This window comes from Danio rerio, chromosome 17 (assembly GCF_052040795.2).
Source record: "Danio rerio strain M-AB ecotype USA chromosome 17, GRCz13ab, whole genome shotgun sequence".
NCBI lineage: Eukaryota > Metazoa > Chordata > Actinopteri > Cypriniformes > Danionidae > Danio > Danio rerio.
Window position 1 is genome coordinate 3,568,182 of NC_141037.1, and position 19,583 is coordinate 3,587,764.

Sequence of the window (19,583 nt, forward strand, 5' to 3'; positions counted from 1 at the left end):
TTATTGAAGAATATCTCGTCTAAAAGTATTTACTGTCATCACGACAAAGCTAAAAAAAAAATAAATCAGTTATTAGAGATGAGTTATTAAAACTATTATGTTTAGAAATGTGTTGTAAAAAAATCTGCTTTCCGTTAAACAGAAATTGGGGAAAAAATAAACAGGGGGGCGAATAATTCCAACTTCAACTGTATATATTCATCACAATGGAAATTTTTTTAATATATATATTTAGATTTATTAGTGATGCATGCAAGGATTACAGAACAACCCAAAAAATGCAAAGAATGGCAATCACTGATTTTTGAAATACCTTTCAACAATTGCAAAAAGATACTGAAAGGGCAGAAGTACAGCTTCATCTGGCAGAGGAACAAATGACTGACCAAACTGAAGCAAACCAAGGCCAGACTTGAGATCTGCGTCCTAAAGGCTACACTCAGACAAGCTGCTCTCTCCACTTCAGATGAGGAAGTCTGATATTTTTTGACATCAAGTCTTTTTTTTAATTCAATACATCTATATTTGAGGCTTGTTATAGACATCCTCAATGTACAGTGTTTGTGTTGTAGATCTCAGATGAGCGGACTGCTGGAGGAGGATGGGGTTTTTCTTGTTTTTAGTTTGTTTTAAATGTGTGTTTTCATTTCAAGTAAAGATAAAGTTATGTTGACCCCACACTAGTTATTCTACTTGTTGCTCTTTACATATCTATAGTTTTACATTGTGATTTTGTGTCCTGTTTGAGCACTGGTTATCCAGATTCAGCAATCCTGAAAAGTTCCTATCCGGATCAGATTGATCCAATCCGATGTTGCTTTGAAAAACTGGCTCAAAAAGTAAGCTAGGTGATCATGGATCGCAAAAAAAAGGATTACTAAATCTGGATCAATTTTATCCGGATTAAACCTTTTGAAAAACTGGGCCCAGAGGACATTCTTAGATGAAAATGGAGAAAACATTTACAAAATCCCAGTGTTCATGTGGACAGGGCAACAAACAACAGATCCTGCTGTTTAATACTGCAATGCTAGTAGATGGTGGATTTTGTTAATAAGCATGTTGAATGGGGAATAGACTCAAACAACTTAGCTTACATGCAAGATGCAACGTTAAGAGATCGCCCAGACTGCCTATGACAGATACAGCATATGCAGCACCACCTGTACAAAAAACCAAACAGAGATGTTGTTCACTTGTGTTCAGACAGAGAGTAAACCCTGCTGAAAAATCCAGTTTTAGAGGGGTTCTGGCCATTTCCAGGCTGGTTTGCAGCCATTTTCTGCCTGGTTGTAGCTGGACAGGCGGGGAGATGACCAGCTAAACCCAGCTTGACCAGCCTAGGCAGGCTGAGTGCCCAGCCAAAACCAGCTTAAACCAGGATGGTGAATCTGGTTTTAGCTGGTCACTTTCCAGCCTGACCAGCTAAGATAAAAAATGCCTGGAAACAATCCTGGAAGTGGCCAAAACCCCTCTAAAACCAGGCTGGTTGACCAGCTAAAACCAGCCAACCATCCTAGGCTGGTTTAAGCTGGATTTTTCAGCAAGAAATTCACTGCATTTCTGCAACCCCTGAGACCCAAGGTGGCAATATTATCTTAAAAGAATGTCAAAAATCACATTTATTTCTACATTAAAGGCCTCTAATAAGGACATCTAATAGAGGATTTTTATTCCCTGCTGAAAAATCCAGCTTAAACCAGCCTAGGCTGGTTGGCTGGTTTTAGAGGGGTTTTGACCATTTCCAGGCTGGTTTCCAGCCATTTCCAGCCTGGTCTTAGCTGGTCATGCTGGAATATGACCAGCTAAATCCAGCTAAAACCAGCTTGACCAGCTTGGTTTAAGCTGGACATAGCTGGTTTTGGCTGGGCTCCCAGCCTGGCTAGGCCAAAACCCCTCTAAAACCAGCCTGGTCGACCAGCTAAAACCAGCCAACCAGCCTAGGCTGGTTTAAGCAGTTTTTTTCAGCAGGGTTGTGTGTTTTTTTATTTGAGACATACATGGTTAAAGTTACCTGGTAATACTGTATAATATTGTTTTGTCATGTGACCTGCTGCCAGCATTGTTTTCATTGCTTACCGCTATACACCTCGCCTTTAAGAATAATAAAAAACAAAAGCAAATGTACAGGAGAAATGTCATGCGAGTAATCTGGAACAAACTGTGCTTTGAAATGGGCGGGCCACTGACACACTTTTGTTATTGCACTTTTAGCTCATGTTTGGGCCTGCGTTAATAAGCACCCTTGCATTCTTGGCCACTTGAGTGTGCGTAGAAAGCATCCAAGTCTGAAAAGAGGCAAGACTCAGTGCCCTTAAAAAGGGACAGTTCAGCCAAATTATCATCATTATTATTATTATATGACCAAGTTATTTTGAAGAATGTTAAGATCTACCTCAAATGACTTCCAGAGTACAGTCAATGATTAGTACAGGGATGTCCAAACTCAGTCCTGGAGGGCCGGTGTCCTGCCAGGTTTGGTTCCAACTCCAATCACACACAGCTGGGTTAGCTAATCAGGCTCTCACTAGGCCAGGGTGTCTAAATTCAGTACTAGGGGGCCAGTGTCCTGCCAATTTCAGCTCCAACACACCTGCAAGATCTTTTCTAGAAAAACTAGTAAAGTTTTGAGCTTGCAAAATTTTGTAGTACAGCGCTGCAAAAAGGGCATTTAAACAGCGATGTTTACAAAAAGCAAGAGGTTGTTCAATATTTTAATTTTCTGTCCAGAGAGGTCATGTTTTAATTCGATTAGTCGAGTGATGCCATTTTTCAGGTCAGAGTTCAACAAGCTTGAAATCTACACCAGTGAACTGAGAAACTTGACGTTTTAGTTTCAGGTCTGATGCATTAGCATGCGTATGAATGGAAGTCTGTGGGGAGAAAACTGCAGTGTGACCCTTGCTTAAGAGCTTGATTAGCTGGTTCAGATGTGTCTGATTGGGGCTGCAACTAAACTTTGCAGGACAAGATTGGACACCGCTGGGTTACAGCATTTTTATATAATTTACATTTTTCAAAATATCTTGCGCAAAAGAAAAGGGCAAGTGAAATATATCAAACCGCATGAGGGACAGTAAATGGTGTACAATTTTTTTAGGTGAACTATTAAACAGATCTCATATACACTTTCCAAAGTCAAACTTAGGCTCTTTAGATTTGTGCATTTCCACATTTTTTTTTTACAGCACTTTACATGTAGCAAATGAATATGTACATTACATAGTTCAAGTGATTTGTAACATTTCAGTAGAGCACCATGTTGTTACGCAGTATGTAAATAATACTCTTATATGTAATCCTAATGCTCCAAGATTAACATCGAATTTCCATTCAGTTTTTACTCATCTAAAAGTCCACAATAAAATCAAAATGTTTAATAAAAATAAATTTTATAAAATACAATATAAATATAAGTTAAATATAATATAACTATATAAAAAATAAAATTCTTTATTGTACATTAAAATATGTATTAAACATTTTCTACTATACACACACACACCACATTTTATATTTAAACATTTGTTAAATGCAAGTTGAAAATTACTACACCATATATTAAACATCGGGTTATACATTTTTATTAGTAAAGATACATTAACACTTGCTAGTAAAATTTTATATTTAATAACAAGAAATTAATCAAACAAAATTAATAACATCTAATTTCTAGTTTAATAAACATTTTATATTGTTTATTATTAGTGCTTTAACTCATTAATTTGAAATAAACATTTATATTGAAAAAAAAATAAAGTTGCAGGGTTTTTTCCTTTGTGGACAATTGTATGCATTTACTTTATTATAATTTGCAAAACGCATTGCTTTGAAATTTAAATAAAATGTTGCAAGTTAAACAAATCAGAAACAAAAAAGAAGTTTGCATTATTTTACATTAGACAAAACTGAAGTTTCAGTATTTTAAAAATTATTTGATTAATTTCTTTGTCAATTGACAGTACTAATACATTAAAGCAGTTTATATAATATGCATTTCAGACATCTATTTGAAATAACCATGGGAAAACACATCTCTTTTCATGTCATTACTACAAGTTTATGATTTATGTCTTTCATTTAAATGCTTCAAGCTACTTGACAAGAATAGTCACAAGTGACCTGATAATCATTTTAGCCTTAGATTCTTAAACATTAATAAAATATATCCCATGGTGTTTCACCCAGGCCAACTTTTAGGTTGGGGACAAAAATAAATACCCTGACCGGGCCAATTAGATGTTAAATTACTTACTGTAACATTAAATCACCATGACTTAAAGCAGCAAAAAAATAAAGCCAGTCAAATAAAAGCAAAAAAAGTCAGAAACAATGATAGCTTAAGGGGTTTTATTAAATCAGTTTCCTTTGCATGTCTTTAACCACAATAGGATTAAGCACAGCGTTGCCTTCCCACTGAATGCCTAGAGAAGAAAAATATGTTTGAGCATACAAGTCAAAAAAAAAAAAAAAAGCAAACACTGTAAGAGCAAGAGTAAAACATACCTCTAAAGCCATCCCCAGTAAGTTGGTTACCCTCAACACCACCGTGACCACATTTAGAGTCACAGCAGTTGCAGGCTCTGTGGTGTCCATCATTAGCAAACCATCTGAAGGAAATAAAACGGAACAAAGATGATTGTAAGAGAAAGCTACAGCAGCATCTATCTATCTATATAATAATAAAAAAAATAAATAAATAAAAAAAAAAGCTTTGAACCTTTGGGACTCAACCTAGACCTCAAGCCTGTGGTTGCAGTTATATCACATTACACAGGTAAAAAAATGTACACTGTTTATCAATTGGAGCAAAAGACAAATTTTTCTACACATTAAGTCTATTCAACTTGTTCCTTTGATTAGAATGATATTTGTCAGATGCAGCTCAAATCTTTAGCCAAAGTGTTTGTCCAGATTAAGCAATGTCAACAAAAGCCTAGACAACATTGACAAGTTGAGGTCCATGCTAAAAAAAAAAATAAATAAATAGATCTAATAGAAGAGCTAAAATTACAAAAATAAGTCAAACAAACCCATTGGCAAAGGAGCAGGACTTGTGCATATGGTCACTATGTCTAGTAGCAACAGTGGCCCTCAGAACACATGTAATGTAGATCTGCAAGAGACAGTAGATAAGAGATCAACAATGCAGAGAGCAAGAGAAGCTTGACTTGCAGAACACTCAATACATACAAAAGGACTGGGTGTATCCTGGAACATGAAGGCCTCCAACTGGAAACGGAGCTTGTCTTCTTGGACTATAGGCAAGAAGTGGGAGCTGGAACCTGTAGTCTTGGCATCAACAAAGCACCTGATGGAAGAAAAATAAAAAAAATTAGGGGTCCAAACAAGGTCTGCAGGACAGTGAATATCCAGAACTAAAGTAAACACATGTGGACAGACTTAAAGTGGTTCTAAACTAGCAAATACCATTCTGGTCTTAGACTGATGCACAAAGCATGGACTATCAAGTCTCACCATATAAATCTGGAAAGTTTCTAGAGTATAACGTGGTCTAGAGTAGTCAATACAATTGGGTACATGGTGAGTTCAGGAGCAAAGACCTGTCAGATTTGCTTCACTACGAAAACAAGTCTGTAAGGCGGTCCAGAAGTTAACCACTAAGACCGGAGCCAAACTGCACAAGTGATCCAGCAGGAACGTCAAGTACATATTGTTGAACCTTTCAATTGTGAGTTTTGCAGCGAGTTGACTTAAGTCTTAAAAGCAGTCAATTTTGGTTTAGTACTATCTCTAAAGTTGATCACTTCAGTTGCAGACCTACAAATTTAGGAGTACTTTAAAAACAGAACCAAAGGATTAAGGTCAAAATGCAGCATTAGGTATGAGCCTATGAACACTAGTCAAAGATCAACTCAAGCACAAAAAAAGGACTAGTTATCAAAAGTGGATTAAAACCCCATCCAACAACTCATCTAGTCTTGGGTAGATTTATAGAAACTTGAATCATGTCCAAGGTCTACAGTAGTCCATATTAGAAGTGGATCAACTCTAGTGCATGATCTTACCCATGATTCTCAATGAAGGAATATCTTGGCAGAGCTTCAGGATCAGGTACTGGAGTTGCCACACAGCGGTCCACATACACACGCAGAGGCACATGATTGTACTGCATCACAGATGCCTCAATATTAATCACGCTGCCCAGGAAATACACATTTGAGGGCCTCTGATAGGACCAGTCATCTGCAAGAGGAGAAGGTTTTAGACAACATAAATCTTGAAAGAAAAAGGTTTAAGAAACTGCACCAACCAGTCATGAGACTCAGGGAGAAGACCAAGATATCCTCGCCAACCTCTGCTGAGGCATAAGGGGTCCATGCTGGCATCAAGGCATTACTGCTCACATTGTGAAGCCTGGAAGAAGAATTATAAGTTTTCTTCTTGCTAAAGTCAGGTTTCTAAATAAAACTAAATCTTAACCTAGTCCTAAAACTAGTGAAAACTGGAGTTCAAGAAGCAGAGCACCCACTTTAGACATGTAGTGAAACACTTACAAATCAAGAGTGTAGCCTAAGCAGTTAAACGAGTCCTTGATAAAGTGGTAAAGACTCGAAGTTCTTCACTCCACTATGGAAGCGAGCACTAAAGGTTGAGCATTCATAAATAGCAATGCATTCCTGGGAGCCACTTGTGTAAAACTTACATTTTTGGCAGAGTAATCCATCAAGTGCACAAACCTTGGATAGTGGCATTGAACACCAACAACTGCACCATCAGTCCGGATAATAGGAGTCCCAGGAAACGCTTCAGGGGTGTAGGTAACAGTATAGGTGTAGACAAGCTCATCCTCAGTCATCTGATGAAAGAATCTAAGGTTAAAGTTCTACTAAAGATAAGAGAAATTGAGATGCTTTAGACCAGGGGTCACCAACCCCGTTCCTGGAGAGCTACCTTCCTGCAGATTTTAGTTGCAACCCTGACCAAACACACCTGTTTGCAATCATAAAGTGCTGCTTTAGGTACTATTAATTGGTTCAGGTGTGTTTGATCAGGGTTGGGACTGAATTATGCAGGAAGGTAGCTCTGCAGGAACAGGGTCTGTGACCCCTGCTTTAGACACTGCAGCAGCATTGCTAGGAATTCTAGCATCAATTTCTTGATTTGGGTTCCAGTGGACAAGCTACTGGTTAGAGAGCCAACATTTAGTACATTCTCTCATTTAAAAAGGTTAGTTAACCTGGACACAAGTCTTTAAAACTACATGAACCTACTTTTCAAAGTTCAACCATTAAGATGCTACATGATGGTTGAAGAAAAAAGGGGATTTCTTACCATCACCACACTGTCAGGTTCATGAATTGGATAGTCAAAGATGAGCACCCCAGAGTTTGGGTCCTGACCAACAACAGGGCGCCCTCCCAGAGACAGACCCGCTGGCTGGATCAACTCCCCATTGCTGAACAGATCCTGCTGGACCTCCACATGAACCCGATCTGGACCACACTGAATTGTTACAGTGCTGCCAGGAGATGCAGGCTGCTTAAGCTGGAAGTTTGTTGCCAACTCTCTCTGAACTTCAGCAACAATGGGAAACCTCCATGTGAAAGGCTCAGGAGCTTGCAGCATCAGCTTCTCCTGAAGACCGAGAGGAGCTTGCACAGGTTTCCTAGAGTCAAGACTATTGAAAGCCACCATCACATCAGGACTGAAAACGGCTCCAGAAGGAGCAGGAACACCTCTGAGATTCCAGAAACCTCTTGGACTTTGAACATTGCTCAAACTTCCCTGTGCACTTGTAAAATCAAACACAGCAATCACAGCCAGCACTAACACACCTTGAAGGAGCTCCATCCTTGCAGACTTGATACCACAATGCTCATCTCTGCTTGGCTTTGCCCTTTTATACAGCTCTGAATTAGGTTGGCTCCGCCCCTTCCAGCTTAATTGATTACCTTTGATTCTCCTCTGGACCTGCAGAGCTTAGGGCTAGCTAATAGGAAGCTTCTAGAATGTCATCAGCCAATAGAGTTTAGGTTTTTGATGTATGGCTGTTGTGGATTTAACAATCAACAAACTCACAATTTATCAATGTGATTTTAGGTAATTTAAATAAAAAAAGAGCTTATTCATTCATTTTCTTTTCAGCTTAGTCCCTTTATTAATCTGGGGTCACCACAGCAAAATGTACTGCCAACTTATTCAGCATGTATTTTTATTTATTTATTTTTTGCTGTGGATGCTATTCCAGTTGCAACCAATCACTGGGAAACACCCATACAAACACACGCTATGGTCAATTTCAGCATACCCAATTCACCTGTACCACATCTTTGGACTTGTGTGGGAAACAGGAGCTCCCAAAAGGAAACCAACGCAAACATGGGCAGAACATGCAAACTCCACACAGCAATGCCAACTGACCCAGCCAAGGCTCCAACCAGTAATCTTCTTGAGGCAACAGCACCACCACATCACCCAAAAAGAGCTTATAGAAATATTGATCAGTATTGGGGAAATTATTATACCTGTCAAAATACTGGAAAACTAATTTTAAAAAAAATAATAATAAAACAACTTTACATTAACCCAATGACATTGGACATATTACACCTACACAGTTCTGTACACACAGCTTACAAAAACTTCATTAGTAGAGTTAAAAAGGAAATAATGTTAAATTGTAATGGTATTGTTGCTTTTTATAGAAAAAAAAAGCAAGTCAGCCTTTAAATTGCAATAAATTTTGACAGCATTATTCGGTGGGAGCAGTGCCCATTAGAAATAACTTTCCAGTGAGGTCATGTTTTGATATTTAGGTTGTCTCATACAGTCACATCATGCAATTGGCTGGTCAGATTTCAACCACCTTAAACTTTGCAATGAAACAAACGGCAAAACTTTCACAAGCTTGCAGGCCAGGTCTGCTGCATTTAGCAAAAACTCCAGTGTGACCAAAGCCTCAGACTTGGTTTTGAATTCATGATAAGTCTTAAAGTAAAACAATTGAGACTAGTTATCTTGTTATAAGAGGTTTAATCCAGATTTAGTGTAAATCTCACTTAGAAGACTTTTCAATTTCATGTAACAACTTTAAAGTTAAAGAGATTCAGTTTTGTAACACTGTCAAAACAATGCATTACCTAACAGTAGTTTAGCGATTAAGAAAATTACCATAATTTAAAAAAATAATAATAATAAAAACACTTGTTAATTTAAATGAGGGGAAAATAAAAATTAACTTCCTTTCACCAACAATAAGGGAAACACAAAGAAACTTTTATGAGTGTTTATTCAAGTAATCAAGAATCTGACAGTCATCCAAGACAATGCAAGTAGGGGTCTGAGCTTGCAGAAGTGGTGGGTTTGTGCATTACTAGAAGTAATGTGGATTCACAATGTTTTTGATGGGAGTTTTGTACCCAAGTATACTGACATTCATGCTTAAGTAGAAAAACACGAGCAATTTAAAAAGCTATTTAATAAACCTACTCAAGTTTACTCATTATCAAACAAGATTCCTTTGCGCGTCTTTGACCACTACAGGACCAACCAAAGCCTTGCCTTCCCACTGAATGCCTAGAAGAGAGGAAACCAAAGTTAAACGAGAGAACTGAAGTCAAAAGCAAAACGCAGTAAGAGTAGAGGAACACACCTCTAAAGCCATCCCCAGTAAGTTGGCCTTCAACACCACATGTAGAGTCACAGCAGTTACAGGCTCCATGGTGTCCATCATTGGCAAACCATCTGCAACAAACAAAAAGTCAGACCAAATACCTTCAACAGGAGCAAAAAGACTGTTCAACGTGATCAACATACCCATTGGCAAAGGAGCAGGACTTGTGCAGATGGTCACTATGTCTAGCAGCAACAGTGGCCTTAACAATGCATGTAATGTAGATCTGCAAGAGAAAGGAGAAGTTATTAAAAATCAGATGCAGAAGACAAGATGCTGGATTTAACCTATACCGATTGTACATACTAAAGGACTGGGTGTATCCTGGAACATGAAGGCCTCCAACTGGAAACGGAGCTTGTCTTCTTGGGTTATGGGCAAGAAGTGGGAGCTGGAACCTGTAGCCTTGGCATCCACAAGGCATCTGATGGAAGTCAAGCAAACAAATTCCTTACACAGGGTTAAGCAAGTGAACAGGCATTAATACCAGTGATTCAAGGCAACAGACCCGGAGAAAGTGAAAGCAATTGTCCAAGTGTAACACTGCAGGAAAGAGAGGGGGAGAGAGAAAAAAAAAAAAAAAAAAAAAAAAAAAAAAAAAGACCTAGTCTTCGGAAAATTTGAAGAGCTGATGCACTTAACGTGGACAACTGCAAGCCTCAAAATACCAATCCAGAAGGGGGGGGGGGGGGGTCACGATCCTGGCTGGCCGGTCACCCTGCAGTGTTAAGCTCCAACTTGCCTCAACACACCTGCCTGGGTGTTTCAAATATACCTAGCAAGACCTTGATTAGCTTCAGGTGTGTTTGATTAGGGTCGGAGCTAAAAATCTGCAGGACACCGGCCCTCCAGGAACAAGTTTCATGACCTGTTCTAGAGGATCAGGATGTTCCAGATTCTAAAAACAATAGTCCAACTTTAAATGAACCAACTCAAGGTCTACTGCAGTTGAGGTGTACCATCAGCGTAGAAAGACAGCCAAGTCAGCTAAAGCCAAATAGAAGCTCATTTTAGGCAAATTAAAGCCTACTCAGAAGTTAAAGACCTCTCATCTAGTTATTCTAATCAGGGATGTCAAATTAAATTCCAAGAGGGAAGCCACCCTGCAGAGTTCAGTAGAATAACTGACATCAGCTCAAAAAAAAAAAAAAAAAAAAAAAAAGGCATCAACATTAAGTAACAAAAACACCTAGCATCTCAGGACAGGGGAAACACCAAGTGGTCAAGGGTTACAGCAAGTGCCTGGGGTTTGACAAGAGAGTCAAGTTGAATTTCATCTGAAAGGTGCTTACCGAGTCTAGCATTCATTTCACCATACTAAAGTAGTAGGACACACAGAACTGGGCACTCCCTTTTGGCCTAACTAATAAGATTTTAATAGCAAACTAGTTTCAAGAGTGGTCCATGACCTAGGTACAACCCTGACTCAGCTCTGCTTGGCTCCAGCGAGAAGCCATAACACCCTACAGATGACCTTGCCTGCCACTGCCATTTAACCCCACAGCCCCAGTAAGATTAGTGTGGTCAACATTTGCCAGATCAAAACCCTGACTAAACTAGTTAGACCAATTTGGAAAACCAGTTGCAGAACATTGATAATATACCTACCATTGCAGACCAGGGACAAAGTTAGCATGATCTTACCCATGATTCTCAATGAAGGAATATCTTGGCAGAGCTTCAGGATCAGGTACTGGAGTTGCCACACAGCGGTCAACATACACACGCAGAGGCACATGATTGTACTGCATCACAGATGCCTCAATATTAATCACGCTGCCCAGGAAATACACATTTGAGGGCCTCTGATAGGACCAGTCATCTGCAAGAGGAGAAGGTTTTAGACACAGTAAATCTTGAAAGGATGAAGTCCAAGAAACTGCACCAACCAGTCATGAGATTCAGGGAGAAGACCAAGATATCCTCGCCAACCTCTGATGAGGCATAAGGGGTCCATGCTGGCATCAAGGCATTACTGCTCACATTGTGAAGTCTGGAGGTAAATAAAGTGAACTGGTTACTTCAGGACCCATTTATATGGAAAACAGTCAAGCTGGTTTAACAACCACAGAAGCCTTTATAGCATACCTTGGATAGTGGCACTGAACACCAACAACTGCACTATTGGTCCGGACAATAGGAGTCCCAGGAAACGCTTCAGGGGTGTAGGTAAGAGTATAGGTGTAGACAAGCTCATCCTCAGTCATCTGAAGAAAGAATCTAAAGTCAAGTTCTACCAAGGCTTAAGAAACTGGAGTGGCATCACCAGGAATTCTGGCATCTATTCGCAGATGTGTTCCACAAAAATTTAGGACAAGACAAATCTACAATGATTGACTAACCAGTTGGATCTAACAGGATCCATGTGCAGGAAGGGAATCTAAAACTTGATCATAGTGGATAATCAATTGAGTTATTGGAAAACTAAAGGCTTAAACATGTTGGAAACCTGTAATCTGACATTCAAAGTGGTTTGTTTTAGCTTTATGCACAAGGCAAAAAGTTGGGGGATTGACACGGTCTACCCCATTTAAAAAAGGAAAGTCAACCTGGAATCAGTCAAATAACCTACAAAAACAGCATGAACTAGCCTTAAAATATTCAAAGCTGTAAAAAATCCTGGAGGTGGCCAAACAAAAATAAGTTCTTACCATCACCACACTGTTGCAGTCCTGAATTGCATACTCAAAGATGAACACTGCAGACTTTGGGTCCTGACCAACAACAGGGCATCCTCCCAGAGACAGACCTGCTGGCTGGATCAACTCCCCATTGCTGAACAGATCCTGCTGGACCTCCACATGAACCTGATCTGAACCACAATGAACTGCGACAGTGCTGCCAGGAGATGCAGGCTGCTTCAGCTGGAAGTTTGTGGCAAACTCTCTCTGGGCTTCAGCAACAATGGGGAACTTCCAGGTGAAAGGCTCAGGAGCTTGCAGCATCAGCTTCTCCTGAAGACCGAGAGGAGCTTGCACAGGTTTCCTAGAGTCAAGACTATTGAAGGCCACCATCACATCAGGACTGAAAACAGCTCCAGGAGGAGCAGGAACACCTCTGAGATTCATGTTGAATCCTCTTGGACTTTGAACATTGTTCAAACTTCCTTGTGCACTTGTCAAGTCAAACACAGCAATCACAGCCAGCACTAACACACCTTGAAGATACACCATCTTTGCAGGCTTGATGCCACAATGCTCATCTCTGCTTGGCTTTGCCCTTTTATACAGCTCTGAATTAAGTTGGCTCCGCCCCTTCCAGCTTAATTGATTACCCTTGATCCACCTTTGGACCTGTAGAGTTTGTGAACAAGCCAATAGAGAGCTTCTAGAAGTCATCAGCCAATAAGAGAGTTGAGGTTTTTAATGTTTGACTGTTCTTGATTTAACAATCAAGAAACTGACAAGGTAATAATGAGAAGTTTAGGTAATCTTTAAAAAAAGCTTACAGAAAGGACATATTATGATCAGTGTTGGGTAAAAAAGTAATATATTACAATTTAGTCACTTAAAAAAGGAATAAATTTAAGAAAAGCCTGAAATTATGGTATATTTTTTGCTTTTATAAATCAATAAAGTAGATCCAGATTAAGCTTTTATAATCTCAATAGCATTTTAGCTTAGAAATGTTATCAGTGATGGTAAAGAAAAAATACTTCTAAATCTAAAGTTAATTGTTTTTTTTTTTAAAGAGTTTAGCTGCGGTCACGCTGGGCTTTTCCTCCCATAGACTTCCATTCATATGCACGCGAATGCGTCAGACCGGAAACGCAGGGTCATGCATCAAGTTTCGCAGGTTGCTTCAGTGCAAATTTCAAGCTTGGTGAACTCTGACCTGCGAAATCGCATCACTAGACTGCATGAGACCAATCGAGGATCAAAACATGACCTCTCTAGACAGAAATTTAAAACATGGAGCAATCACTCGCTTTTTTTAATGTCTAATAATCTTGTTTAATCCTGCCCCTTTTCGCAGTGCCGTACGACAGCATTTCGCACACACAAACTCTAGTGTGACCACAGCTTAACGTTGCAGTCAAGATGCGATTCCAGGTCAGTTCACCAAGCTTGAACTTTGCAACGCAGTGAACTGCAAAACTTGACTGCATAAACTTGCATTTCCAGTCTGATGCAGTGGCGTGCGTATGAATGGAAGTTTATGGGGAGAAAAGTACAGTGTGACTGCAACTTAAAGGTTGTCGTACACCAGATGCACCACTTCACAAAGTGCCATGCACTACACAATTCTAAACAGATTTCTATCAGGCTCCACACTCTAGTGCATGTCTGAAGCGCCCAACAGTTACTCGAGATGCTATGTCTGCCACACCAAAGCCCCATCTGAATGGTTTGTTTAAATAACATGTGAACGTGCACATCTGCTGTGATAATTTTAATGGTGCATTTATTGTGCAACCCGCTTACAAGACTCCTAATTTTAATAACACAAATTACTTTGAACAAACATTTATGTATTATGATGGAACAACAGATGGATAATGAAGAAACTTACCAATATTAAAACAGTTTATATATATATAAAAAATTTTTATATATATATATATATATATATATATATATATATATATATATATATATATATATATAAAAAAATAGAGTTACTGTTTGGTCAGCACTCCAGAGCACCAAGCACAAAAAAGCCAAAGGAAAAAAGTTTTTCCTCAGGCCATCTACCTCAAACAGGTAAATATTCCCCAACTGTGCAATAAAAATGTGCAATACTTCTCATACACACTTGTACACAGCACCTTAAATCAATATACAATGCAATACTTTCTAGTCGCACACAGCACCTTATAACCTGTATATTTATAATAAGTCTATACATACAATTCAACAACCAGATTTCTTGGCTAACTGCATGTTTAAAGTTTGTGTTCTCACTTTGTGCACTGGAGGCTTCTGTTGTCAAAACAAATGTGTTAAGCACACTTGGCATTAAAATTGTCACACACACACACACACACACAAAAAAAAATAAATAAGGGAGATTAGTGATTTAAAAAAATATATATATATTTTTTTTTTTACTACATACACATGTATCTATCGGAGGTTCAAGTAATTATTTAAAAAAAAAAAATTTCTATTAATACAATAAATCAAAAACTTAATTTTATTATTGCTTTACATGACATTCATTCCAGGAAATCTTCATTTTGTATGGCTTGTTTAATTAAAACAAATAAACTGACAGTTATCCATACAAATGGATAATTAGGGGTCTGAGCTTAAAATGGTAGGTCTGCATTTTAGATACTACAGCAAAAAATGCAAACATACAAAGAGTTCAGGACTTGAATAATCTCACAGCAGTCCATGCTTGGGAACAAGTCGAAATATTAAAGCAGGCATGTCCAAACTAGTTCCTGGAGGGCAAGTGTCCTGCAAAGTTTAGTTTCGACCCCAGAAACACGTGGGCTAGCTAATTAAGGGCTTCCTAGGCTTTATAGAAACAACCGTGCAGCTTTGTCAAGGTCAGTTGGAGCTAAAATCTGCAGAACACTGGCCCTCCAGGACACCTGTACTAGAGCAAGTCAAGTGACCTTTAATAAATACACATGCTTCTGATTTATTGGTGCAAATCTGCAACTATTCTTTTTGGTAGTCAACTATTAAAGTCAGTTGTGACACTTCAATTTAAAACGAAAAAAGAAAAAAAAAAAAGCAACGAGCCAGGACTGGGTTAACAAGGTTATTTATTTGATCAAATAAGTTTCCTTTGAATGTCTTTGACCTCTACAGGACCAACCAAGGCCTTGCCTTCCCACTGAATGCCTAGAAGAGAGGAAACCAAAGTTAAACAGGAGAACTGAAGTCAAGAGCAAAACAATAAGAGCAAGAGTAGAGCAACACACCTCTAAAGCCATCCCCAGTAAGTTGGCCTTCAACACCACCATGACCACATGTAGAGTCGCAGCAGTTACAGGCTCTGTGGTGTCCATCATTAGCAAACCATCTGCAACAAGCAAGAGTCAGACCAAACACCTTCAACAGGTGCAAAAAGATGATTTAAAGTGATAAACATACCCATTGGCAAAGGAGCAGGACTTGTGCAGATGGTCACTATGTCTAGCAGCAACAGTGGCCCTCACAATGCATGTAATGTAGATCTGCAGGAGAGAGTGATTAAAACAACGTAGAAGACAAGATGCTGGATTTACTCAATACTGAATAGTACATACAAAAGGACTGGGTGTATCCTGGAACATGAAGGCCTCCAACTGGAAACGGAGCTTGTCTTCTTGGACTATAGGCAAGAAGTGGGAGCTGGAACCTGTAGTCTTGGCATCCACAAAGCACCTGATGGCAGAAGTTATGGGCAAAGCTATTCTTTACCATGGTTGTAAGGGCACAAAGCAAGAGGAATGGCACAAGTTGATACTACCAATGATTCAAGGTAACTCCTTCAGAAAGGTAAGCAACTTAAGCCCAAATGCAACTCTGAAAGCTAGTGGACATGCTTTTACAAAACAATCCCAGAACTTGACAGTCTTGAGACTATTCTGGAAAGGTCTGATCCCTTCCAAATGTGGACAACAGCAAGGCCCAAAATAACCATTTGGAAGTTGCTATAATTAGTTAAGGTGACAAATTTGTGAAGCTTCTATAAATCTACAGACTCCAAAAAGAACCTGAATCTTAACTAACAGTTCAGGAGTGTATTATTAGGGTAGAAGAGGAGCCAACTAGTCTTACTAGGGCCATAGTTATTATTTGAAAGGGATCAAAAAGCCCATTCTTATCTTCATAAGACTTTGAAAAACTTTAAGCTTAAGGACACAAGTTTACTGTGGTGAACGGATTGATTAACAGCAAGTGCCATGGCATTTAGGACCAGAGAGAGACGGACGCAGTTGAACAGCTTGTATTAAAAGGAGCACTCACTAACAATATAGCATCCCCTTCACTATACTAGGCCCCCTCCGGCCCCACCAATACTTTAAACAAAAATCAGATACCCTGGACATGATTCAACACTGTTAGTGTGTGATCTTACCCATGATTCTCAATGAAGGAATATCTTGGCAGAGCTTCAGGATCAGGTACTGGAGTTGCCACACAGCGGTCCACATACACACGCAGAGGCACATGATTGTACTGCATCACAGATGCCTCAATATTAATCACGCTTCCCAGGAAATACACATTTGAGGGCCTCTGATAGGACCAGTCATCTGCAAGAGGAAAAAAAGTGTTTAGATAAAGTACACCCTCAAAAGGTTTAAGTGTAAGAAACTGCACCAACCAGTCATGAGATCCAGGGAGAAGACCAAGATATCCTCGCCAACCTCAGCTGAGGCATAAGGGGTCCATGCTGGCATCAAGGCATTACTGCTCACATTGTGAAGCCTGGAGGTAAAGAATTAAAAATGGACAGATTTCCAACAATGACCTACATAGCTGGAACCGAAGTAGTTTACCCTGTTGTATTAAGCACCGAAGACGCTAACATACCTTGGATAGTGGCATTGAACACCAACAACTGCACCATCAGTCCGGATAATAGGAGTCCCAGGAAACGCTTCAGGGGTGTAGGTAACAGTATAGGTGTAGACAAGCTCATCCTCAGTCATCTGATAAGAGAATCTCAAGTTAACAAGTTCCACTAAAGATTAGACAGGTTTGAGATGCTTAAGACACTGAAGCATTGCTAAGAAGCATCAACTTCTCGATTTGGGTTCTAGTGGACAAGCCAATGGTGGGAGATCCAACATTCAGTACATCCTATCATTTAAAGCAAACACTAAATTTTGGAGATTTACACCTACCCAACTTTAAATAGTAATAGTTCCTGACTCCAGTAAGCTACAAAAACAAATTATGCATCATTGGAAAGACACTGAGCTTTATGGTTTTGAAAAGTTACGTTTTTAAAATAGTCATGAGGGAAAAAATAAAAGCAGACAATTGTTTTTCCATATAGATACAATACAATGTCTTAGAATTGGGGGGGGGGGGGGGTACAAACACCATTTACTCCAATGCCCATTTATACAGATAGCTTAGCTAATAGCAGCCATTCAGATAAAAATGGCAAACATGCTGTATGATAATGCCAAACATTACTGAAAGATTATGGCTAGCCAAGAGGCACACATGCTAAACACCGAGAGGACCTGAAACGCAAACAATTAGGCAATGTGTAAACACCAGCCTGATCTCATGAGTAAAGCATTTTACGTTTTGCCAGTTTAGTGGCTAATTCTTACGAAAGTTCAGTCGTACAAAATTGTACGATTTTTAAGAGACGTGGCACCTAACCCCACCCCCTAAACCCATCATTGGGGGATGAGCAAGTCGTAGCAAACTGTGCGAATTTAAATGAATTTGCCACCAAATTAAAAACTGCAGGGAGATTGCGTTGTAAATACTCATCGTTACAAAAACCGAAAGCAAGTTAATCCACATCAAAGTATCAGCTCTCCTCAGAATATTCCCCCCTTCAGTTCAATTCAAACACTCAAAACTCCTCAGCAGATTAAAACTTTTGACGATGCATTTTCCTGTTATTTTAGCAAACAAGTTAAGCTGTTTTAAGACGTTACTTATTTTTAAGTCTGTTGTGAGAAATGGGTTTTTTAAAAAAAATAAATACTTTGTGTAACTCCAGATGTTTTAATTGTGCACTACAAAATTTATACAATTTTAATATTTGTTCTGTCAATCAATTAATGTTTATTAATTGTCATTCGTTTTATTATGGGATATATATGCAGTTTTCATTTAATTCAAATCTTTAACGCAGTGCCTACACTTTGCGTTTACATTATAGCCTGCGTTTGCGGTCAAATAAATTAAAATGGTTGTGATACCATGTATCAAGCACAAATGGTATACCAAAAGGTTTTGGATCAAGGTACATGAAAACTTAGTCATGCCAGCTCTAGGCCACAGCGCACATTACTCATGGGCCGATTTTGGCTCAAGCAGCATCAGCTCACTTAGTTGCATGAACCATGAACCTACTTTTCAATGTTTAACCATTAAGATGCTAAATGGAGGTTGGAGAAAAAATTTGGATTTCTTACCATCACCACACTGTCAGGCTCCTGAATTGGATAGTCAAAGATGAGCACCCCAGAGTTCGGGTCCTGACCAACAACAGGGCGTCCTCCCATAGTCAGACCCGCTGGCTGGATCAACTCCCCATTGCTGAACAGATCCTGCTTAACCTCAACATGAACCCGATCTGGACCACATTGAATTGTTACAGTGCTGCCAGGAGATGCAGGCTGCATCAGCTGGAAGTTTGTGGCAAACTCTCTCTGGGCTTCAGCAACAATGGGGAACTTCCATGTGAAAGGCTCAGGAGCTTGCAGCATCAGCTTCTCCTGAAGACCAAGAGGTGCTTGCACAGGTTTCCCAGAGTCAAGACTATTGAAAGCCACCATCACATCAGGACTGAAAACAGCTCCAGGAGGAGCAGGAACACCTCTGAGATTCATGTTGAAACCTCTTGGACTTTGAACATTGTTCAAACTTCCCTGTGCGTTGGTCGGATCAAATACAGCAAGCACTGCCAGCACTAATACACCTTGAAGGAACTCCATCCTTGAAGACTCAATGCCACAATGATCATCTTTGCTTGGCTTTGACCTTTTATACAGCTCAGAATTAGGTTGGCTCCGCCCCTTCCAGCTTAATTGATTACCTTTGATTCATTTCTGGACCTGTAGATGTGGACTCTGGGTCCACAAACTCTACTACCCAATAGGGAGCTTCTAGAATGTCATCGGCCAACAGGAGACTTGAGATACAAGCTGCGGTGACGCTGGGCTTTTCCTCCCATAGACTTCAGGTGCGTTCGACATGAAGCTCAGCTGCAGCCGGTGATCAACGAGATTAGCCGAGCGCAGGCGGGGGCGGAGTTGAAAACGGAGCCGTCAAGACGGACAGCTGGACACTTCGGGACTCAAAGTTGC

General features: G+C 39.5%; 3 protein-coding genes across 3 annotated transcripts; all 3 read right to left on the reverse strand.

Annotated features, from left to right (window-relative positions):
- Positions 1-4,336: 4,336 nt before the first annotated feature.
- On the reverse strand, positions 4,337-7,837 carry zgc:173556. Its single transcript, NM_001109742.1, is given in 8 exon segments — positions 4,337-4,424; positions 4,507-4,610; positions 5,034-5,116; positions 5,194-5,311; positions 6,030-6,207; positions 6,275-6,378; positions 6,702-6,820; positions 7,297-7,837. Coding segments are annotated over 8 exon segments (1,296 nt in total). The 5' UTR covers positions 7,816-7,837; the 3' UTR covers positions 4,337-4,353.
- A 1,398-nt stretch (positions 7,838-9,235) lies between these two features.
- On the reverse strand, positions 9,236-12,833 carry zp3.1 (zona pellucida glycoprotein 3, tandem duplicate 1). Its single transcript, NM_001109741.2, has 8 exons — positions 12,289-12,833; positions 11,726-11,844; positions 11,527-11,630; positions 11,282-11,459; positions 9,944-10,061; positions 9,781-9,863; positions 9,617-9,708; positions 9,236-9,540 (listed from the first exon to the last, which is right to left on the reverse strand). The coding sequence occupies exons 1-8, from the start codon at positions 12,808-12,810 to the stop codon at positions 9,470-9,472; spliced, it is 1,287 nt and encodes a 428-aa protein (NP_001103211.2). The 5' UTR covers positions 12,811-12,833; the 3' UTR covers positions 9,236-9,469.
- A 2,505-nt stretch (positions 12,834-15,338) lies between these two features.
- On the reverse strand, positions 15,339-19,216 carry zp3 (zona pellucida glycoprotein 3). Its single transcript, NM_131331.1, is given in 8 exon segments — positions 15,339-15,435; positions 15,516-15,616; positions 15,688-15,770; positions 15,843-15,960; positions 16,658-16,835; positions 16,907-17,010; positions 17,116-17,234; positions 18,690-19,216. Coding segments are annotated over 8 exon segments (1,296 nt in total). The 5' UTR covers positions 19,212-19,216; the 3' UTR covers positions 15,339-15,364.
- Between the last annotated feature and the right edge of the window lie 367 nt (positions 19,217-19,583).

Bases quoted from the DNA above. Each gene is read 5' to 3' on its own strand.
- zp3.1 (NM_001109741.2), bottom strand. From the start codon at position 12,810: ATGGTGTATCTTCAAGGTGTGTTAGTGCTGGCTGTGATTGCTGTGTTT. The intron at 11,631-11,725 runs GTATGCTATAAA...ATTTACCTCCAG, and splicing joins GTTCAGTGCCACTATCCAAG to ACTTCACAATGTGAGCAGTA. The intron at 9,864-9,943 runs GTATGTACAATC...TTTCTCTTGCAG, and splicing joins AGGATACACCCAGTCCTTTA to ATCTACATTACATGCATTGT.